At 34.1% G+C, this 24,964-nt stretch overlaps 1 protein-coding gene across 1 annotated transcript in view; it reads left to right on the top strand.

Moving 5' to 3' along the window:
• LOC129266975 (uncharacterized) overlaps positions 1-24,964 on the top strand; it is a 198,978-nt gene that overhangs the window by 55,640 nt on the left and 118,374 nt on the right. The window contains exons 25-48 of the mRNA XM_064104168.1: positions 392-487; positions 1,429-1,548; positions 2,042-2,140; positions 3,258-3,380; positions 4,186-4,308; positions 5,276-5,371; positions 6,067-6,165; positions 6,928-7,020; positions 9,080-9,172; positions 13,498-13,590; positions 14,014-14,106; positions 14,698-14,790; positions 15,616-15,723; positions 16,077-16,175; positions 16,855-17,013; positions 17,495-17,638; positions 18,191-18,289; positions 19,021-19,116; positions 20,203-20,370; positions 20,906-21,052; positions 21,717-21,833; positions 22,567-22,659; positions 23,171-23,275; positions 23,799-23,891. Coding sequence (XP_063960238.1) covers positions 392-487; positions 1,429-1,548; positions 2,042-2,140; positions 3,258-3,380; positions 4,186-4,308; positions 5,276-5,371; positions 6,067-6,165; positions 6,928-7,020; positions 9,080-9,172; positions 13,498-13,590; positions 14,014-14,106; positions 14,698-14,790; positions 15,616-15,723; positions 16,077-16,175; positions 16,855-17,013; positions 17,495-17,638; positions 18,191-18,289; positions 19,021-19,116; positions 20,203-20,370; positions 20,906-21,052; positions 21,717-21,833; positions 22,567-22,659; positions 23,171-23,275; positions 23,799-23,891 — 2,649 coding nt within the window. The remainder of the gene's footprint in view (positions 1-391; positions 488-1,428; positions 1,549-2,041; positions 2,141-3,257; positions 3,381-4,185; positions 4,309-5,275; positions 5,372-6,066; positions 6,166-6,927; positions 7,021-9,079; positions 9,173-13,497; positions 13,591-14,013; positions 14,107-14,697; positions 14,791-15,615; positions 15,724-16,076; positions 16,176-16,854; positions 17,014-17,494; positions 17,639-18,190; positions 18,290-19,020; positions 19,117-20,202; positions 20,371-20,905; positions 21,053-21,716; positions 21,834-22,566; positions 22,660-23,170; positions 23,276-23,798; positions 23,892-24,964) is intronic.

Here is a 24,964-nt window from a genome sequence, read left to right as displayed (position 1 = left end):
ATTCATTAGTCACAGTGGTTTTCTCTGAAAGTGACGACAAATCTCATTTAAATGCTACAGATTATATGGGGACTCACTTAAGGTATCTTGATTTATCTGTATTCTTCCCTGCGCCTGGTATTCAGCATTTAGTTAAATAATTCTTAGTCTACTCTCACACATGGTGTGTTGTACATGTATGTAGGAAATAGTTGTGGACTGAAAAGGGAAATTAGGCCTCTCATGGTAATTAATATTTGTGGCGCTTATATAGGTAAATGTACAGAATCAGCCCCCCTCTCTTCTTAGGCGTCAAAATAGCCCAGTCTATTTAGGGTTAAGTCTCACTTAATTGTTTGTAAATCAAACCCTTGGCATTTAAAATTCTTTATTTTAAATTTTTTTTGTTCAGGCGGTCAATGCTTCCCACCGTGTCAGAACAATGGAACCTGTGTCAATAGACGATGTGTGTGTCCACCTGGATTCCAAGGACCAACATGCCAGTACGGTGAGTGTGACCTTGGCCCTGTAACAAAAAGGCTGATTTCTATGACTGATTGCATTAAGTATTGTACATGATCAATCTTATAAATCAATGCCACAATCAAATCATCAAGCTTCATGGTAAAGGGCCCAGACATCATTCTGCAACGTTGTGTCAACAGCATCATACGTTGCTACAGTGCATCCCATCCTGTTATTCTGTGAAAAGATTCCCCCGATAGCATAGAAATGCCCAACTATTATGATTCGGATTTTGTCCGACAAGTTGTCAGTTCTGACAATTTCCCTTGGATTTGATTGGTTGAGAAGCGCTGGTCCTATGGTAACTGTTGGATAAAATGGGACTTGTCAGAAAAACGCGTGCGGCAAGTCCTTTCATGAAACGCTCCCCAGGTGAGTGTTTCATCAAAGGACTTGTCAGACGTTTTATCCGACAAGTCCCATTTTATCCGACAGTAACCATAGTAACAGTGCTTCTCAGCCAATCAAAATCCAGAAAAGTTGTCAGATCTGACAACTTGTCGGACAAAAATGTTGATGAAACGCCCCCCAGGTCTTTCTTTATTTTTCACAATTAATAGTTAATTGTCAGTCATCAATTACGGCAATATCCGTTATTTTGATTCCTTCAGTATAGAAACTGTCTTTAACTCTTATGATTAACCCGTTACCCTCTGGAACGAGATTCAAGATTCTTTTATTGGTCAATGTATGCATACAAAGAAACTTGGTTTTCGATGGCTTTAACAATAAGTTATACACAAAGACGAAAAATACAGTTTATCATATTAACAATAGGTGATCCCTGCACAAATCCTATGGGAATTACAGAAATTGTTAGTCAACAGTTTAAATCACAAGTATATATTCTGAAGTGGTTGCTTTTTTGGAGTGCCTGCTAATCATTGAACATCATTTCAAGTTTCATTGCCATTTCTCTCTTAGATGTGAATGAATGCATCGTAACGGACATGAGTCCTTGCAGTGTTCAATGCGTCAACACCTTTGGCAGCTATCATTGCACATGCCCAGTAGGATACCAGCTAGGAGCTGATGGTCGATCATGTAAGTACATGGTCATTTTGAAGGTCATTGTGAAGGTTATTATGAAGGTCATTAAGAAGTTCATTCATTTTAAAGAAAATATTTGAAATCAGACACAAGATCTTTCGGTGTTCAGTGTGTTAGCACCTTTGGTAGTTATTGCATATGCCTTACAGGATATCAGCCACAGATGGAAGATCTTGTAAGAACAGTCATTTGAAAGGTTATTGGGAAGATTATTGTGAATGTTATTATTGAGGTTGATATTGATTCATTTATATTTTATGGAAGTTCAGGCTGTATTTGGTTTTCAAGGTGGTTATGAATATCAATATTAATTAATTTATATTGAATTGAAACTTTTAATTAATGTCACTTAGCTTTGAGCTTTTATTAACAGAGCAAGTATTTTTTTTTGAAACCCAAACTCAAATTTAGAGTAGTCTTTCTGCAACCTGATATGACCTCAGAAATTAATATGAATGAAAGTGAAATCTCTCCTTTGTTTTTCCAGGTACTCTACCTTGCGGAAGGGAGTGCTTGAATGGCGGCACCTGTAATAGAGGGGTGTGTCAATGCGCCCCAGGATTCACAGGGTTGGACTGCAGTCGGGGTAAGATATCAGTGATTTCGTCTTAATCTGTGTACTACTGGAACTAGTGGTATTCATACAAACTTCATGGGTATTCCAGAAGTCAGTCATTACTCCTTGAATGCTATTGTTACATTTGTTTAATTCTGGGTGAAGACTGATATTTTGATTTTGCATTTGTATTTTTTTCTAAAAAAATAGCTACAAGTGAACAGAAGGAGAGAGAGAAAAAGAAAGATATGTCTGCTTGGCAGCGCTGCCAAGTAGTACGATTTTTCCGTATTTAGTACGTTTTTGCAACCAAAATATGGCAGTACGTTTTTTCTTTAAAAAATATGTTTTTTGTATTAAAAAAAAAAAATATATATATATGTCTCTATTTCATAAAACGTACACAAATATGGTTATTAGATCAATGTAATTTCAGGTAACTTGTTTTTTTTTCAATCATTTTGTAAAAACCAGGGTGAGATATACACAAGTTTCAATGTTTTTTTTTTTCATCTTCAAGAGCAGTGCACATTTTAGCTTGCATGCAGCTTGAGCGCCGTGATGGGCGAGTGCGCCAAGCATTTTATTATGAAATACACTTTTTTTGGGAAAAATACAAAATATTTATCTCACACGGTAAAAATACTGATTTTTTGGTCAAAATACTGATTTTGGGGGATAAGAATACTGAAAATGCAAAATACAACTTGGCAGCTCTGGCTTAGTGAAAGGTATTACTGCCTCTTGTTCTGATTAAAATTGAAAGTGTAGTAATTATGAAGAGGTGTTTGTATCTTTAGTGTATATCTGCCCTCTCTCTTTCTGTAATATACCAAACAATCTGGATTTGTTCTTTCGTAATAATTTGAAGGTAGGGACCTTAAAGGTTTTCTCAGGAAGTTTAATAATGTTGAGGCATTTCTGGTGCGCACCCAATGAATTAGATTGCATGCTCATTCTGGAAAAAAAGAGTCAGTAAAATCTTGGAACCGCCAATTGTGATTTTAAAACAGTCGATTACTTTGTCAAATCCAGTTTGTTTGAAGATTTTTGTCAGACTTTACCTGTTCAGATCGAACGTACAATTTAACTCATTTTGTGCAAGATAAGAGTATTAAATTAGGCTTTTTAACCAATTCCCTTTTAGATATTGATGAGTGTGCAAGTGGATTGAACCGCTGTCCTGATGCTTGTCAGAACACCTATGGCAGCTACAGATGTTCCTGTCCTCTAGGGTTCCAGATCTCAACTGATGGAACTGGATGCATTGGTAAGTTAAAAAAACTCTGTAGGATATTCTGTGCTTTCTCATGCATTTGATTTGGACATAGACATAGAGGCCCATATTCTGAAGTCGGGTTTAACTTAAACTCAGGTTTACAGTTGTGGTTTAAGTATGGATAGCCAATTTTTACATAAATCACTAACAGTAGAGATATCATATTTCAGCTCATTCGGCTCTCAAATCATTCATAATTGTGTAGGAAGTTTAAATAGATGATTGTGTTCACCATCAATGAATCAGGAAAGAGCACAGTAAAGATGAGACACATACAACGTAATAAAAATTTTGACACTTTTGGCTTCCCATAATTTTAGCACAGAGTAAGGCCATGGTCTAAGTTAAACCTGACTTCAGAATAAGGACCAGAGTGTGGTAAACTTATATTCTACTAATTAAGCAGATTGGTTTTTCAGACAATATGAGATCGGCTGGTGACAAGGTTTAAACCAAGAATTTAGAATATCTTGCTCACTACATCCTTTTTAAAAAGTTTTGTTGAAACAAAATGCCCAATCAAAGTGTCATCATTATTTTTACAACATTTCTTCATTGGAAAATGCAAGTGTTTGCTCATACCAAACTCAATGGATATGGTTACCATTATGCTGAACCCATTGCCATATATGTGATGTACTAATGCTGCATAAGTGATTCAATATTGTCATGTAACTGTTATCATTTCCATTTGAGTGATTTACCATTACCGTATAAGTAATATACCATTACAATATAAGTCATTTACCATTACCATATAAGTTACATGTATTTACATGATATTGCTATTATGCAGATTTTGATGAATGCCAGGCAGAAGGATTACAGTGTGCACACCGATGTACCAACCTACCCGGAAGCTATGCCTGTACCTGTCCCATCGGACAACGCCTTGGACCTGATAGATTCTCTTGTATCGGTAAGCTCAAATCTGATCTTTTCAATAGTCTTTTGAATCATGATCTTTTATGAAGAGTTGGGAATCACATCCATATTTGTGGTCACTGTATTCTATTACATACTTTAGACATTGTATGCCTGCTTTGTACCTTGCCTTATCATTTCTGATACACAATTCTTTTCATCCCAAGATTACTTTCAAACTGCTGCAAAGGATTATTCTTTTAATGTTTTAAAGTTCAACGAAACTATGTCTGCCCTATCACATGAAACTCTTTCATTATAAACAATTTCTATTTACAGGTACACCCATTGTACATTACCATAGTTATGGCATTGCCAGAAAACAAACCGAATGGCTTATGAAATTGATCATGTGTAATGTGGATACTGATCATCATGGCTTAAATTTAGTTTGTATAAGCTTTGTTTCTTCCAAGGATTTTTTGGTAATCATTGGTATCAATTTCAATTCAATTAAATTTATTTCACATTTGCATAAAAAGACAATACATACAATTACAGTGATAAGAGGCATTTAACAAAGGCCAAAGGCCTATCAAGGGCAAATCCCAAATGGTTGTAAACAGTCCAAAAAAGGTGTTAAAAACAGAACTAACCTTGGTAAAAAAACCCAAAAGCAAACAACAAAACGGCTTAAGGAACAATTCACAAGTTTATAAGATTTTTTATATATTTTCGTTTGAAAGTGTTGAGTGAAGGACATGATTTAAGATCATTGGGTAAGCTATTCCATTATATTCGATTGTAGTTCGTGAGAAATTATATTTGAAATTAGGCAAATGAAAGTTGTCAGTTTAGTTGCTTCTGCTACCCAAACTTTCTATTTTGGCACCAAACACATGGTGGAATATAAAATAAAACATGTAAAGATAAATTTAATGCTAATGTGACCTTAACTGTAACTGTATTTCAAGCCAATTCATTTATAGATGAATAATGATAAATTTTGTGTTCCCTTTCAGATGTCCCCTGCATTCCGCCATGTGTGAATGGAGGTCAGTGCGTGAGAGGGGCGTGTCAGTGCCCCATTGGGTTCATAGGGGAAGACTGCAGCCAGGGTAAGTTCATATATGATCACTTTCATTCTTCTGATATTATTGATGGTAAGGTTACCGATAGTGTTGACAGTGAGCCTAACATAAAAGAAAAGATATTCCATCATGAAATATGTGTTTTATGGACACAAATTAATACGTCATTCTCTCTAAATACATGGGTAGAGAGCTGCACGATGTTGTTAGTGTCTTGCCAAAGGAAATTACTCCATAGCTGGGATTTGAAACCATGTTCCACTGTTAAAAAAGTCTAAAGATGTTAATATTAGTACAGGATTCCCATAGTCTTGGAAAATCCTGGAAAATTTGTGGTCATGGAAAGTCAGGGAAAAGTCAGGGAATTTTGAAAATTTTTGAAAAGTCATGGAATTGCATGTACCTCTTAGCTATGGCATCTTTCCAGTTTTTTGTGTCTCGCAACTCTCATACTCTGTGATCATACTCTGCTATTATAATTGGTGTTCATGCATTCCATTTTCCCAGTTTTGTGACATCCCAAAGTCTACATAACTCCCGGGACGTCACTGGAAGTCATGGAAAGCAGCAATTTAGTCATGGAAAAGTCATGAAAAAGTCATGGAATTCAGTTTTCAAATTTCTGTGGGAACCCTGTTGTAAATCGTGGCATTATTTTTGTTATTTTTTAAAATTTTGTTATTGTTCATTGCTAATTGCCATCTTTCTTTTTTTCATCCCAGAGAGACCATGTGATGATGTGTGCCGCAATGGAGGATTCTGCTACCAAGGGGCATGTCAGTGTGGTGCAGGATTCACCGGGGAGTTCTGTCAGACAAGAGGTACATGTTTTCGTATTCTATTTAAACTCCTCAAAAGAAGTTTGGAAATCTGAGTTTGGCCAATTATTTATCCCAAATCCCAATTTTACACAATGTATAGACAAGAGGTACATGTATTTGCATTCTACTGCTATACAGTATACTCATTTTGAAATACTTCTCATGGAGTGTATACAGTATATATGATTTTACCAAGGGGCATGTCTGTGTGGTGCACAGTTAACCTGAAAGTTCTCTTAAACAAGATGTACTTGTATAATAATAATAATAATAATAATAATAACGCAGTTCTTGTATAGCGCATATCACATTATGTCATAACGTCCCTATGCACTTCCGAAGGACTTGGATATAATTACCCTGGCTTTAGCCCCGCAGCCTTTTTACAGCGCGGTGGCATTTCAAGGAATAAATTGTGAATTCATATTCAAATCATATCAACACAATATTCTTCTCCAAAGGGAGTGGAAAATATTCATGCATAGTTACAAAGGTTAGAATGCTTCCCAGGGAGTGACGGAAATACATACACTGTTACCAAGGGGTGTCCTGCCAGTCAAGAATGTACATGAAGCTTCATATTCCATTTTTCTATCACTTGAAATAAACTCTGAATGTATTTGAAAAGTGAAAAAAGTAAATCAGAAGATTTTGCTTTTAGAAATTGATTTACATATACAATGTACATATACTACTACTACTCTAGCTATGTTGATACGATTGAGAGTTTATTATACTTTGATATCTATATATTCTTGATAGTGTGTGAGCCAGCTTGTATCAATGGAGGGGTGTGCAATGCAGGGGTATGCCAATGCCCTTCAGGGTTCAGCGGACTCTTCTGCCAGGAAAGAGGTAAGTAGGTATTCGCTACTAAGGAACAAAAGCAAGCCAGCAGTAACCAATCAACAAAGTTCTATGGCTAGCATCATACTTATTGCATATACCAATACAATGATTGCATTTGCAGCAATTGCAGTTCAACCGCATACTTATATAAATAGAAATCTACTAAAAATAAATCCATTTGTGTTTTAGCATATATGCATATACTGTCTATGTGAGTGATATAGTGCATGTAGTTTACCGGATTCGCATCTAAACAAATCTCAAATAAATCCTTGTGTGTGTTTAGTATATGCATATACTGTACATGTGAGTGATATATATTGCATAAAACTGAGGAAAAGAAATTGCACTGAATATATAATTTTGATGCTTTACCAGGGCCTGTTTCATAAAGACTCACACTTATTTTTTATCTTATAACTTTGCTGTAATTGCAACTACCATGGAATCCTTGATTGTGATTGGCTGCTGAGCCCTGTTACCACGGTAGTTGCCATAGTAGCAATGGGACAATATTTGTTACTCTTTTCTGGAGCAGGCCACTGACTTTCTTATGCTGCAAAATTCTCATAGAGAGTTAATTATCATTTATTATGAATGCTTTAATATATTCACTTGGCCCTAATTCATACAAATTGAGTAAGTCTACTTATTTCCTAAATACATGGGTCACAGTAAATAACTGGGTGATTACGATACTTTTTAAAGTTTTGTGAATACGGGCCCTGGTGTCTGCTTTTGATATTCTCTACGAAATTATGCATTTTTAATATAAAAATATGAAGGAAAATATATGCATGAGTGATTGATTTTGTATATACAGTGTGTTTGGAGTGCAACTACCAAAGTGCTTTATTTAATCCAAAATCCATTTTATTCATTAATGTGAATGATATAATGCATTATATTTAGATAACTGCAGTGCTTTTAACATATTTTCTAAATGACAATGCCTGCTTCAATTCCTGAAGAGGATTTCCTATGTGTAATATAATATTTGACATATTAACTCTAGAATCATTAGAGTTGTACGCCTGATTTATTTACTGCAATTTAAATCCTTAAATTAAACTTGATATTATAAACTGAAAACAAGGGATATGATGTAAATACACATATGCTACCCACATAGATAAACAATTTGTTGCTCTAACTTCATTAATCTTTAGATGACACTCAGAGTGAAACAAGAATGAGAAATTTTGTATTTTCTCAAAAGATCATGACTTTTGATAAGCAGTTTGACAAGTCAAATAAAAATAGAAAAAAGGGGATCGGACGTACAGAAAGGGTTTATTTTTTCATGATATTACACCTGAAGCTGTTATCTAAGCCATTTTGTACTACATGTAGTTCACTCATGAAATACTGCCACTCTATACGCATCTATGCAACCACCCTCACTTGCCATATATATTGCCCCATTTACACAAAATGCTGATTTTTTTAAAAATGAACTTGCTTGGTTGTTGCAGCGATTTGATCTGTATCATTCAAAATATGTGGCCATGATTTCTGTATAAAAGGGAGGTGGAAACTGCCCACCTTCTCAAATCATGTACCATAAAATCAATGAAAACTCACTTATTTACATGTCATAAACTGTGTAAATAGGACAATGTATGGCAAGTGGTGGTATAACTACTAACAAACAATTTATCTGTCCCTGTATTTATGGGACCTTCCTAGAATTGTTTATCACTGATTCTAACTCTTGTGAGCTCAAATCTTAGTGACTTTAGACATGCAAAAATTGAAATGAAATTGGAAAAAATGGGAGTCTGATGTGCAAAATGTTTGATTATTTCATGGAAATTCCTCTTTAGCATCTTTAGTATCTTGGAAAGGTTTTTTTTTTATTGCACTTCAGCCAAGAGGCTGAATTGTGTACAACTTACAGGCTTAGCAAAGATATCCATAGTACACAAACTGATGAGAACCATCAAACTTGAAATAATAACAGAAATAGCTCACCAAATACTGCCACTCTATACTCATTTGCGCAACTATATTACTACTAACAATGAATTAATCGCATAGTTACTAATGGTTATATCTATACCAGTGTGCGATCCGCCCTGCATGCATGATGGCACCTGTGTTGGGGGTGTGTGCATCTGTCAGCCAGGATTTACAGGAAAAGTGTGCCAAGATTTAGGTAAGTCTTCCCCTCCCAGACCTCTACATCCCTTTCCTTGCTTTCTGCCCTTAAAGGCGACCGCACACCTTACGATTGGTCTGCGACCCAATTTCAGAATAAAATGTAGTAGAATTTGATGCTAATATTGAGACTTGGAATATCTTACTGTGTAATGTTCTAAATCATTGTACGAATACCTATGTTCAAATCTGTGACTATGCTATAATTCTGGATTTAAAACAAATATTTTCCTCTTCTATCTAATGCTGTAAACATAATTGTCCACCTTAAAGTCAGACAGGAGTCACATGACATTTTTAAAGCTAATAGGTAGCTTAATTGATGTGATAATGAGGACTGTAGTCATCAGCATCTATTTGGATTCTTGATTTAACACTGTGGGCTATAGAGGGAAAGTAACATTAATTAAATTGAAAATCAAACTTAAAGCTCTGGCCCTTGTAATATAAACTTTAGCGATCGATCATACAATTAATTTAGTATGCTTGACTGAGCATAATGATAAATGTAATCATGCATTAAAATCAACACTTTGATCAAATGCTTATTTCTGTGTTACAGACCCTTGTTCTCCATTAAGAATGAAACATCTCTATCCAAAAAAATATAGAAGATGGTAGCTGTGATATCAGCCCCATTTAATTTGTGTGAATGATAATCCAAGCTATGAATGTTATGTATGACAAAATATCTATCCCTTGATTATTGTTATTAAGACATTGCACAGAGCATCAATAATCATATCTTATTCTCATGAAAAGCTGTGATATGCTGCTTCCACTGTAAAAAATTGCTTTGCAGTGAAATGTACATGGACATAATAATGACTCATTTGATATTTTTGCTTACTTACAATTGCTTGCTTTGCACCATAGCTTTGATGATAATGCACATGTAAGTATGGATAGTAGGCGTATATGTATCGTTAATTTCATGCCTAGAAGTTATACAAATGTTTTCATCTTCATTATTTGTAGATTTGTGAGTTTGTTTTTGTAAAGATTTTTTTCTTACATCTGAGAATATCCCTCTAACTGTGGTTACTTTTTCCAAAAACCATTTTGTTGTGTTTTGAAATGTTAACTTTATACACAAAAAATTGATATAAAAAATAACTTACACTTTTGCTATCATACCCCTGTTTATCCCCCACAAGATTTTATTTGAATTTGGGTGTAATGAAAATGAAATCATCCCATTTACTAATTTTGAAAATGTTTGACAAAATTTCCAGCTGCAGTGAATTTCCTCTTTCCTTAGATTAAATATTTTTCAAATTCTTAAAGAAATATTTCTCGGAAAGCTTAATTCTTTTTTATGCTTACTGCTTAGTACATGTATATTCTAACTACCACTGTACATTAAATAATAGAAAATAAACATGGTTGCAAACCCCTAAATGTCATTCTTAATTCCCTTTATGATTTATAAAGGAGACCCCTATACATGTATATCTTCTTAAAGATGAATTCCAGTTGTGGGAACGATCTCAAAATGACTTTTTACATAATTTAATATAATGATCACCAAAGTGTCTATTTGTATGAATAAAAAATATGTGCCAAAGGATTCTGGAAGAAATTGTGTAATTGCTGAGAAATAAGCAAAATAAGCGCGGATTCGGTCACTTCCGTCGGGTCTTTATTCCAGCAATAATAATACACTGTCCTACGTGTGCCTATCTGTGTTGGCGATCTTCAGTGTGATCGTTTTTTAGCTAGATATTATGATTTCACAAAGTTCAGTTTATGTAACTGAACCAGATCTAGATCCATGATGATATATCAATACTTTACCTTGGTTTTACAGACTTTCTCACGAAATCAGTGTTTTACTGCAACTACGTTCATTTAGCTTTAAACATTTGCTTAATATGGGCTTAACCTGTGCCTAACATGTGGGTAACATGTGCTTTTCACCTGCTTAAGGCACCTTACCAAAGTTCTGCATCAGATGTTTTAGGCAACTGGTCAAAAGTCTGTGCCACGTCTATAAGCAGGAGACCCACAATTACACTTGTCACACATTTCCCATAATATTCTCTATGGCCTGAGATACACATGCATTGGGTTTGAATCCGCATGCAACGCCAGGTTTCGAGCCAGCCTCAAGCCTGCGATTTGGGTGGTGTTACACATATGTCAGAAGTAGACTGAAACCTCTTTGATATTCTTTATCCATGTTGCCTATTCAAGTGACACATGTGCCTGTCTTTTCACATCACCATTTACTATTGTTTATTAGCAAATTAACTATTCGCTATTTCTAGTTCAGTGGTTAAGCCACCATAGGGGTAATTGTGGGACTCACATCGCCTTTTAGGTGGGCTCAGTCCAGTCCGGTAATCAAAAATAGTGAGCTGATACACATATGTCTAGCCACCTCCGGGGCTGGCCTCGGTCTATATTCAACGTATGTGTATCTTGGGCCTAAGATGGAATGGTAAACAAAAGCTGCTTGCAAGGTTTCCTGCAGGAAAGACATTGCTCTGACATTTGACCAGGTGCCCGAGTAGAAATCTTACTCAGTGTCTTTTATATAATATATCCATTCTTTTTGTCTATGCTTATAAATGGGAGGACAAGAAGCAAAATAGATGCTGAGTGAGATTCTTGCTGAATGATGGAACTATTATGTGCTACACTGCCTAACTTGTGTTTTTTTATCCATAAATATGATACTTCATGTTTGTTTGTTTTGCTATTGTATTACATCTGTCTGTCATAGCTTGTCTCCTTCCATGCGCTCATGGGGGAACCTGTGTAGATGGTTTATGCCTTTGCTTTGCTGGCTTTACTGGGCCTTATTGTGAAGAGCCAGGTAATACTGAACAAAAGAGAAAAATAATAATCACATAACAGAAGCTCATCTTCATCAAACTCCGTTGATTTTCAAAGAATGTAATCAGCAATGGCATCCATGCACTTACCCAAACTCTCAAGCAGTTATCGATACACATACTTTGTTTACAACCATAACATATGCTCTTTGGAGTAACTTTCATGCATGCTTCTTAAAAAGCATTCAAGTTTTAAATTTGACTATTTCTCTGTGTTATGCCAAGATGATTTTTTTTAACTACACTAATATCCATATCTGATAGAGAAAAAAATTAATTCCATTTTAGTAATGTATTACATGTCAGATTTATTTTATATCTTTTTTCTTGTATACCTCATGATGTCATGTTTATTTCTATTTCTGTGTTCCATTATTAGTGTTGGTTTTTTTAATTTCATAGTTTCTATGCATTTGCAGAATCTAAAATATTTTTTCATTACTGTACTCTAATGTATTTTTCTAGAGTCTATTTTAATGTGACTTTCTTAATTTAGCATTTTATTTTCCTTAGAGACACTACTAAAAATATTAATTGTGTTATTTAGCCATTATCTCATTTATATTTTCTCTTATCAGATAATTTATTATTGGGGAATGTCATTGGGAAGTCTGATTGATTTTCTTATCATTGTACATATAACTTTTTTTACATGGGCCACTTTATATAGCTATTCTTAAGTTATGCATGTTGTTACTACGTACGATTGGTTACCCTTGTTCTAAGTGATATATTGTATCCTTGTACAGATGACCTAGCACCCAGAACATGTTCTGATGTTCTGGGTTTCGTAACACAAAGGTTAGCAATTAATCGTACACTTAATTTTCACGATTAATTGTACATTGCAGTCAATGCAATCGATCATAAATTTTTTTATGATACTTGCTACTCTTTGTGTTACGGGCCCCTGGTCCTGCCTAAAGTCCTGCATACCTTAATGTATAGCTTAATGGAACGCCTACATGTACCTGATAATTAATTTTCAACCTAATGTTTTTCATACCAAATGAAATTTTTTTAAATATATTTTCTATACTAAATAAAAACCTGTACTCTCATTAGCTTATAATTATAAACTTTTATTGGAATTCTCACAAACAGGATTGGTGCCAGTCTGTTACTGACTCTTGACCTGTGCAAGGCAATTTTGACCCCCCTTCCCTTTTGATGAAAATGCGACCAAAGTGTAAAAATACATTCCAGAATTTGTTATAATTCAAATCTTGTCAATATTTGATATAAGACTGTATACTAACCTTTTGCAGGTTACATGGAAAATAATAGTCAAAGTCAACAAGAAACTTGTGTATGATGAGTTAATAGAATTCATGCATGCATGTATATTTATTGAAAAATATCATAATTAATTATTACTATTTAATATGATCATCTTGAATCTACTACTACTACAGTTTGTTGAATGAGAAGTGTGATGTCTATGACCTTTGACCTTTAACCTTTGGATATATTTGTTTTGTAGATTGCATCCGACCCTGCCAAAATGGAGGAACATGTAACTTTGGAGCATGTGTGTGTCCCACTGGATATGAGGGTATAGCATGTGAATTAGAAAGTGAGTGTAAAATTAATATCAATAACATTTAAATTGCACTTCATATTGAAGAATTTGTATTACCTGTAAAGGGTATAAAGGTTGGCAACAGTTCCCACATGCAATTGTAGACCAAAGTTAAACCAGACTTAAAAATGTCAGTGCTATGAGAATACTATTAAATATGCTGTATGGTTCATCATTGAGGAAATAAAAATGATTCTGCAGATTTTGACCGAGATTTGTTCACGGCATAAGAGATGGCAGTCAGCGGCACAGATAATAAATGAACATGTATTTCATTGGTAATTATGGTGTATAATTAGTTGATGTAGTCAGCTCTTAAATGAATTAAAAATAATTAATATTTTACACAGCAGCTGTCACTTTGTATTTAGTTTGCACTTAAAATGATTACTACTATTGTCTTTTCTCGCAATTTAGCTTGCAACCCCCCTTGTCTGAATGGAGGAACATGTTTCCAAGGCAACTGTGTTTGTCCACTCCACTACTCTGGACTTCAGTGTGAAAGCAGAGGTCAGTTGCAATTTTTTGTTAAAAACCTTGATCTCTGAGTCACATTGAATATATTTTTATTTTGTAGTTTTGCTTTACTGCATTGAACAGGAAGACAATAATGTGTTAAGGCATATTGTTTTATTTGTTGTCACTATTATGAATGTTATTTCCAAATTCATGAATGTTGAATTAAACTAAAGTCTGTGGACTTTATACATGTTTGTATGTATCACATGATGTCTTAGCAATTTCAGAGTATATGTTGAAATGAAGATCATTTAATATGTTTCTCTTTGCCCAATATTTTTTCTTTGTCTTTGCTGAATTATTGATAATTCCTTATAGTAATTTTAGGGAGCTTTAAATTTCACAAACCAGCCAGTGATGCAGAATCTTTTCACCCTTAAGGGTGTGCCCTCCTCCGTATTCATCCATCGTAGGCTTATTACCTCAAATCAGGAGATTCCAAATCATCGATGAAAATTCTTTACCTCGCTGTTACTATGTTCTGTAAGGTGATTGATTTTCAGAGTGCTTGGTCAACAGATGCATACATGATTGGCGTGATAATATATTTTTGCAATGCCTTCTTCCCTCACATGTTAATAGAATGCTGGCCCCTGTGTCAAAATGGAGGAGTCTGCCTGGATGGATTATGTGAATGCCCCTATGGATATCTTGGCCAGTATTGCCAAATTAGATGTAAGTCTTACCTGGCATTGCCAAATACTTTTAATCCTTTGCAAATCAAATTTAGATCTCCTGATGAATCAAAGTTCTTACAATTTATTGCAAATTTAGTCTAAGTGGATATTGCAATAAACGTGTAATTATTTCCAAGTCAATTTTTTTCAAGTAATTTTGAAGTTTGAAGCAAATAGGTTTCTGCAAAAGCACCTAAATAAACCTCTTTATATAATTTCAAAGGGGTTATCTTTCTTATTTTCCATGAAATAAGAAAAATTCTTTCTTTTTTCCATGAAATCAAAATCTATATTGCTCTATTTGAATATGGAATAAAGCAACTCATATGTCCTTGTTTGTTTTCTCAGGGCACAAAGGTTTCATTTTAGTATAATTTTGCACTAAAATGAAAAAAAGTAACAGAATTATATTTTGTTTTCTTTGTATGTCTTGGATATACATGTATATTTAAGTGTGTACCAAAATGAAAGTGTAACATTTGCATTTTTGTTTATTTCTAGTATAGATGTCATAATGTATGGAAAAGGAGTCACAGAATCGCTATGATTTCTGATTATATCTAGAGTAAATTCTTTCATATAGTGATGACGATTAACAAAAGATATTTCATTTCATTCATTTCATCTTCAACATAATATGAATCAAGTAAATACAGGTAAATCAGTCTAAATCAATACGATTTATAAGATTGAATTCCCATCACAGTTGAAATAAATATCTATGAACAAAGATACATTCAATAACCAAAAATATGGATGAATAAAAGAATCTTGTGATTTGTGATTTATATTTATATCTGTATTTATAATTGTGTGTTTTCAGTGGCTGGATGTGAACAGAGACCTTGTCAGAATGGAGGGACCTGTGTGAACGGAACCTGTATATGTCATGCATCTTACTCAGGCCCATTCTGTAGCATTGTTGCAATCAGTAAGTCTTCATTTTCTAAAATCTACCAATCTTGTTTCGATAATAGTATTGTGTCTATTCCACACAATTTTTTATGCATTATGGACTAAAAACCAATGTCATGTCATGTAGATTTAGATTGCTCACCCACTGCATTCATTACACATTTATAAAAGGAATTTGATAACGATCGTAATAGATAAACATGGCAGAACAATTATGGATGATTATAATGACATTAATGTTGAAAATCATATTGGTAATATGAATGATAAAATAATAATCATAATAATAGAACTACAATTGGTGATGAAAACATACATCAATTATATTTTTTTATAATATTTCTATGTCATTTTGTCCCTTGATTTCAGCTCCCTGCGATCCACCATGTTTCAATGGAGGTGTTTGCCTCAATGGCGTGTGTGAATGTGAGGATGGATCGACTGGTCAGTTCTGTCAGCACTCGGCAAGTAAGTACAAAGATAATATTAAAACCTCTTTTGATTGATGATGAAATTAGAATTCTACTTGAATATTGTTAACTATTGTAACAACTCTTTAAGACCCACCCCTTTATTTCCTAATGTGTATATTATTTTTAATTTAGATACATAAATGCTTATAACTCTTTAGTTATCAATTTAGCTCCTGAAATAGATTACATTGAATAAGTTTAAGTTTAATATATTTTATTGTCAGTGCATAGAGAATTAAATATTAATTATTATGCCCTAAATAAATCTAACATTATTATTATGTAATTATTTATAACCCATCATCAACCTAACAGCAACTAGATATTTGTGCGTAAAGATGTTAGTTAGTTACAGATGGTTTTATGCACACAATTGGTGACCTGAGTACTATTCTTAATTATTTCAATTCATTGTACTAAGTTGAAATATTATCTTTACTGACTGAATATTGATTGCAAAGTTTACTATATTTTGCTCTTTTTCATTAAACAGGGTTGTAGGAAATTAGCTCGGATTATTTTAAAAAGAGTAAAATTTTGTTATTTAGGAGAAGGCCAAGGAACTAGCTGTTCATAAAACCATGCTTTATGAACAGCTTTATGAATCACCTTGCCCGAATGAACTAAATTAAATTAATGTTTTTTTTTTTAATTTGTGATCTTTTTTTAATCAGGCCTTGAGGCATTCAATATCCACATCTACCCCAACCCTAACAACGATCACATGGTCGGGAAGACCGTGGGCTTCATCTGTGAGACCAACTCAACCAGTATGTCAAACATCCCACAGTGGTATGACCAGAATGATATGCCTATCCTCAGCAGAACAGAAGGTAATACATGTACATGCATGTTTATATGACATTAGAAGATTCAGAATGCGATATCAGAAATATTTCACAGGTTGGGAAATCATAGAAGACTGCAATATTGGCCCTAATGAGTGGAATATTTCTGGAATCCCATGAAGAAACGTCATCCAATATCATTATTATCATCTTTAATGTTTATCATAAATTGGATCATGCAATATAGAATGATATTGGACAGAAGACTATGATTGTAACAATGCACCTAGGGTAATTATACATGCATTGCAGTAAGGTATTTCCCTATTTTTCGTTAGATTTTGTAAATTTTGACATTTATATCTTGGAATTAAATCCTTGTTCCAGCTGTGTTGTGGTACACCTGTGCAACATTCTATGAATAATATCCATTGAATTTGGAAATATGAAAACAACTGACAGCTGTAGATGTCAAATGCATCATATTTAACAATCAATATTTTCCCTCAAATTTAATTTTATGCAGCTCCTGGCCGCCGAATCTACTATGAACCGATTGCTCAGAATGCTTCCTACCTTATTGTGAAAGAACTCAATGATAATGACAGAGGGCGCTACGTATGTGCTGCTGGCCTGACAATGCGTCTTGCAATGACCCTAGTGGTCTATGGTAAGAAATACTGACCTATCAGTTTATATCCAGATTTTTTAGTCACTGTTGATTTTACCCGAGAGTTGTTTGTATGTTATGTAATTTTGTTTGTTTTTATATTTTCTCCTGTCAGTACTATCCCAATTTTTTCACATCATACATAATAATTGCACTTGAATCTGTGTATCTGTGTGTTCACACAAATATTCATGGCTGTAATTACACACTTAGGAATTTGTTTTGCTCATTATTGCACATACGCAGTTATGTATATGCATCTATGTTCTAATTGTGTTTATGTAATATACCTGTGATTGATGTGAAAAAATATTTTTGGGTATTTTTATAAAATTCAGAGCATTGGTGCATTCAAACTTTCAGGCATCTCTGAGTACATGTACCTCACCTGCAATTCAAATGTGAAATAGTTTTCACCATTCACTGTATAAATGACCTTACCTGCATTTCATGTATGAATTAGTTTCGCTATTCACTGTCTAATGTGCCTCACCTGCATGGAATAGTTCTCACTGTATACTGTATGATAGCACGTTATATGCACCTGCTTAGTCCCCCAGTGTCAAGAGCCTTGTCTTAATGGTGGAACTTGCTTCAACAATATTTGCATGTGTCGCAGTGGATTTGAAGGACCACGCTGTGGAATAGAGAGTAAGTGAGACCTTTCTATCGCCCTTTTGCCGTAAAACTACAATACATTTTTTTAACAATGTGTTACAATGAACTATGACCATTCTATATAATGGCAGTTGTGTAGGGTACTATTGTGTATGATTTCTCATTGATGGTAAATGTGCCATCAGTCTTAAATTGCAATCGACTTTAAATCAATGTTACATGTAGGTCCTATGAATCCTGCATTTTGTTGCAAATTTATGATTTGTCGTCTGCTTCCTACAACAGACATTGTAATTTGGTATGCTATAGTTACATTTGCTCTTTCTTTTCGAAATTTTCTTTTTATTTGCAAATGATAGCGAATAAGTTTCTTTCAAACAAGTTATAATATACTAAGTGAGGTTCAATAAAGAAATGTTTAAAGCAAAATTTCTACAGAACTCCAAGATATATGAAGAAGATCTATTAAAATATACATAAGGCTGATCAAGCCTTGTATTTAAAATGTAAGGACTTTAATAGCAGCTCAGAAAAAAATGTATTGTAGACTTATTACAATTATAGCAATTGGTTTCAATCTCATATTGGTTGAAAACATTCTCCTGATTGCTATAGAGAGCTATTTTGAGGCAAAAAAGGTAACCACTTATGTCATCATTCTAAAATATAGCATTTTCTGAGCTGTTATATTTAATATTTATAAATTATTTTGAACTACAAGGTTTTAAAAGTTTTTAACAAAGTATATATCCCCTTTATTACAGTGGATCGTTGTCCTGCCTGTGCCAATGGTGGGTACTGCATCAACTACAAATGCATCTGTCAATATGGCTTTGTGGGAACCATGTGTCAAATATCAGGTAATGTGGCATTCTATTTAAAGGAAACCAAAACCCGAGATGAGAAGCAATCTTATTGAAAAGAGTAAAACAAGAGGAACAATTTAAAACAAGTTTCATCTAAATTGGTTGTGAAATAAGCAAGTTATGGACATTTAAAAATTCTTGTTGTACTTGCTATGGGGATCCTCAAATTGGCAAACATGCTTCACAAGGGGCTGATTTTGTGGACAACCCTCCATTTGTTTTGTACGCAAATTTTCAGATTTTCCCTATTATCTTTAAATTTGCATATTGCCTCATTCTGGGCATAACATATGTCATGGGAAAATATAATTCACAACACATATGTCAAGGTCAAAAATAAAGGGGAAAATCTGAAAAATTGTGTACAAAACAAATAGAGGGTTGTCCACAAATTTGAGGATCCCATAGAAAGTACAGCAAGATTTTTTAAACGTCAATATCTTGCCTATTTCATAACCGATTTTGATGAAACTTGTTTTAAATTGTTCCTCTCATTTTACTCTTTCTTATAGGATTGCTTCTCTTCTTGGGTTTTGGTTTCCTTTAATCATTTGCCCAAGTGTTTCATATAAATCAAACATGGAATAACAGAATTTGATGAATTTCTTTCTATGAAATAATATACTAAAAAGTAAAAAAAAGAACTATTCTTGTTAAGAGTAATAAATTAATTTGATTATTCATTATGAACAAACCATGATCGATTGTATTCAGAAAATCGACAGCTGAGATCGGAAGGGGGGATAAAGGCCTTATGAGTTTTCCAAGCTCCGAAATACTATGTTGGGTCAGGGCTTCCGTGATTACAATTTATAACAACACAATATTCTGTTAGGTAGCTCTTATACATGTATAGTACATACCTATGGTAATAAAAATGTACCTATTGAAATAACATTACCATCATTTGTGTTTCTTATGGTACCTATGCAAATTAAATGGGAATTGAATAATTCACCATTCGTATTCCAAGTCACAAAAGAGAACATCTTTTTATCATAATAAAAATTCCTGTCATGTGTGTAAATGCATTTTATACATGTACTGCAATCAATCTATTGTCTGTAATTTTGATTCAAGTTGGGGAGGAGTATTACGTGAGACTGACTATTCCTTCGGACCAGTCCCCTACTGTTGGAGGGATGGTGACGGTGATCTGCGAGGTGGTTGGGTGGTCACCCACTGCTGGCCTTCCGGAGATCACCTGGGTCCTCCCTAGCGGACAGACCATCTTCAATAGACAAGTTGGTAAGTGGGTGTGGCCTGCATGGTTTTGACATTGCAGATGATAATATTGAGTTTGATGTTAATGATGAGGAGTGGGAGGGATGGTGATGGGTGTACGGTTGAAGTGGTTGGATGGTCTCTGCTGGTTTTTTTTTTATTGGACAGACTATCTATAATAGACAAGTTGATAAGTGGGCCAAGCCTGAGTGGTTTCGACATTGCTGATTATAATGCCATCTACACAGATTGATGAAATACATTCTGTCACATTGCCTGTATCATTAAGACTTACTATTACATTAATTTTGCCATTGTGGTAACTTCAAACTACCATGGAAATGTTGATTGGGATTGGCTATGAGCCATAATGGGATATATAACATCATAAGTCATTCTTAAGCATTTAGTGATGTCATGAACTCTCTTGGTGCCAAGGAAGATTATATACTATACATTGGACAAACAATGGTTTGTACCGTAAACATTAACAAACAGTTATAAATCTGTAAAAGATGTCTTCTTCAATCTGAAATTCTCATGTTTTTCTCTCATACAGTGAACATAGGGTCCATGGCCCAGCAAGGCCCGTCAGTGGAGGTACTGTCAGCCACAGCATCCAGACTGACCCTGATTAACTTCCAGCCACAACTCTCAGGCAACTACAACTGCAGCGTAGGCGGAGAGGTTGCTTCCATTCTCTTGAGTAAGTCATGCCATGCATTAATGGGAGTATTTCGATAAGTAAACTTTGGTTTAACTCTACAATAAACAATTTTTAAGTTCGTTCTTCAATGGAATGCTAGTATTGATCTTATTTTCAGTTAATTTCTATTCAATTCAATTAATTTGTATATATATATATCAAGAGACATTATATAATGAATCAGTTGAATGGTTGGAAATTTTTCTGCTGGTTAATTGAACTCGGTCTCGCCTTACTACTGGCCCGCCTTTGTGGTCTTGTGGTTAAGGCATTGGCGTTCAGAGCCATTCGAACCCAGCTGAGGCATTTTTTCAGAATGGATGACAGCTCTGAGGGACCTTGAGTGAAGCTCCGCATCTATTATTCTCGCATTTTCATTTCTTTCACTATATATTTATATATATATTATCCTGTGCTAATGTTGATCTTGCTTCATAATCTGTAGTAAATATCCAAATGTAAAAAGAAAAAAAAAATCTATGCTTTTGTAATCCTGGGACAAACAGAAGGTCTTGGGAATGTTAGAGTTAACAGCTTTGATTGTGTTGTCATTGAATAAAGTTTATATTGTTATGAGAAAAATTGTCAATTGAAATCCTGTGCACATTGATACTTCTTAGTGGTCTTTGTATAGATGTTTAAACATTTTCATTCTTCGTCACAGCTCTTGAATGTTGGCCAGAGTGCTTGAATGGTGGGACATGCTTCAATGGGAAATGCTTGTGTTCAGCAAACTTTAGAGGAGAGCGTTGCGAGGTCCCGGTTGGTGGATTGGTGGGTCGTAAGTATATTCAATGCAATTCAATTCAGTTAAGTTCAGGGCCCCGTCTTACAGAGAGTTGCGATTGATCCGATCAGTCTCAACTATATGGAAATCCTTCAATGTCAAAATTTTTTCCAACCGGAAGTTAGGAAAATGTGCTTTGTAAACAAAAAGAAGCACACTGAATTTTCAAGAAAATGATGGATGAATAAATATACATCATATGTAGAAATTATTTTGAACAAACATGCATTTTAGATGTTGATGTTGCTTGCTGATCAGATCTATCACAACTCTTTGTAACATAGGGCCCTGTTTTGTAAAGTGAATTTAAGTTTATGTCAGTTCAATCAAGGGATCAATTGATCAATCAGTCAGTCAATCTATCAACAAAATATTCAATCAAAAAACAAATATGAATAAATAAATACTTAAAGAAGTATATATTAAAATAACTAAATAGTTTTTTAACTAATTGAGGAAATGAATGAATAATTGAATTAGGTTATCAGATAATTAGATTATTAAATAACTAGACAAGTAAGTCTTTCTGCTTCTTAGTTTAATGCATTACACATAATAATGTGTAATAATGTGATAATGAATTCATAAACAGCTTGGCAAGCCTGATTAAAACTGAGGACATGCCAGTGTTTTGCCTACAGAACAATTTATACACTATTTTAAAACAAATCATGGTTTAGTAGCTTGCAAATTGATATCAAATATTTTTTATTGTTACATTCCTTAGAATGTTTGATACCATGTGCTAGTGGTGGTACCTGTATCTTTGGACAGTGCGTTTGCCCTGATGGTTACCATGGCGACTACTGTGAGATGGGAGGTAAGAATTTCTCTTTATTTCCAAATTTATATAGGCTCTTAAGTTTGGATATCCTTCTATTTGGGTTGATTAAGTGATTGTTGGTGTCCCAAATTCACGCAAGTAGGACAAACTAAACTATGGTTAAAATTAGTTTAAATTGTGGCTTTAATATGGTTAATTATTTGAAATATTTAAAGAAAATTAACAAGTGATTAAATGAAATGTAATATAGGGGGTAAAATATTTCTTAGCATTTTATCTGTAATACTTATAGCAGCAAGTACATACTTTTCTTCCAGTAATGATACAGGTATGAAGTCAAACCAACTTTCAGTTGTGTTATCAATAAACGGTACCTGATGTTTGTTATTGAGTGGTTTTGTATTACAGCATGAAACAAAGTTAATATTTCCCAAAAGAACATATACATGTATATCATGTTATCATTTATGAAGACAACTTGTCTCAAAGCAACAATTACAACTTTGTGTTACGAATCTCTGGCATGTGATTAATATCTACCATGCAGAGCCAGAGATGAGCTGTATCCAGGATTGCTTGAACGGAGGAAGTTGCATCAATGGGCTCTGTGTCTGTCCGGATGGATACGTGGGCTTCGCCTGTGAAATACCAAGTATGTATAAAGGGATGTGACACATCGAGACACTGGTATATAAAACTTGGTGGAGAAATATTTACTATGCAAGTTTATAGTATTTTGTTGGTGGTGATTAAGATGAAGATGATGGTGATGATAATGATTATATTGATGATGTAATGATGATGTTGGTGATACTAGTTATGATGATGATGATGTCAATGATGGTGATGTTGGTAATGGTGGTGACAATGATGGTGATGATGTTCATGGTAATATTGTTAATAATGATGATGTTGATATTGATGATGTAGGTGATGATTGTTATGGTGATGATTGATATGATGGATGATGTTAGTGATGATTACAATGGTAATAAGGATGATGATGATCTTCTTGATTTTGGAGGTTTTGAGATAATGATGTTTATGGTGAGATGATGATGCTGCTGATGATAGTAATTTTAATGTTGAATATGGCTTTAATACAATATTACAAACACAAGATTTATACAAGATGTAGATTGATAAAATAAAATTTGATTTGTTTTCTTAAACAGTCTGCTTCCCATCCTGCCTGAATGAGGGTGTATGCTACCAAGGACGTTGCGTATGTCAGCAAGGGTATGAAGGCATCAGATGCGAATTTGAAAGTAAGTCACAAAAAGATGTGCCACAAAAGAATTTTTTTTTGTTAATTTCAATTATTTTGTCAATGTTTTTTGAGACATAAGGCACAGAGAATAAAAAGAGAGATAGAGAGAGAGTGTGTGAGCAGGTGACGCAGGCTATCTGAGAGTATTTAAATGTTGAAAGAGGCATCAAATGTTTTTTGGCACAATGTTTTTAATTGCCTACAACACCACAAACCAAAGTCTGTGCATTATCTGCTTTATAACTCAAGTCTGCAATATGAATTTAAATCTGAAGAAAAACAATGGTTATAAACCCAACAACTTTTCAAGAATTGCAGGCAAGTAAAAGGCTACAGAATTGAATTAGAACATCATTACTAACACAAGCAAAATGTGTGCCCACCAAAATTTTCTTTGGGTAGTCTCATCCTTGAACTATGCAAATGTTATTTTAGTGCACAAGGATTTGCAATTATGTTTCCTGCCTCTTTTGATACCTTGGTGCTTGTTAGTCCAAAATTGAGAGCACACATATGACTCTTACATGTAAGTGCATGTGATGACAGGCTACATTCTAATTCCTGTTTTATGTTATTCCCTTTGACTCTTTTAAGTGCATTGTGATGATAGGCAGTCAGACGGCAGGTCCCAATAAAGTGGCTTCTTTCATCCAAGTGATATTCATGACTTGAGATGTTTTGCATATTTAATGAGCTTGATGCGGACCAAAACGCCTCTTTTCATTCGGTCATTGCTGGTCTAATTGTGCATCGAATTTCATGAATTTGGTATCATTGTAAAGAAGAAGAATCATTCTTTCAGGTCATGTGTTTGAATTTATTCAAAGATTTTGTAATATAGGTTAAAATTTTGATCTAAAATATGCTACAAAATAATTATTTTCACCTGACAAAAGCTGCTATTTTCACACCTTATTTTTGTTTGAGCCCAAATTATTTTTAGATCATGATAAAGCTGAATATGTATGCTTTAAAATGATATAGGTTTCAAAATAAGAATTGGTTTAATCGGGTCAAGATCACACTTTTCATTTGCCAAGTACATAAAGCAGCTTGAAAACAAGAATACTG

The sequence above is a fragment of the Lytechinus pictus genome, chromosome 8 (genome assembly GCF_037042905.1).
Source record: "Lytechinus pictus isolate F3 Inbred chromosome 8, Lp3.0, whole genome shotgun sequence".
NCBI lineage: Eukaryota > Metazoa > Echinodermata > Echinoidea > Temnopleuroida > Toxopneustidae > Lytechinus > Lytechinus pictus.
This window is presented reverse-complemented; position numbering and strand designations above follow the sequence as displayed.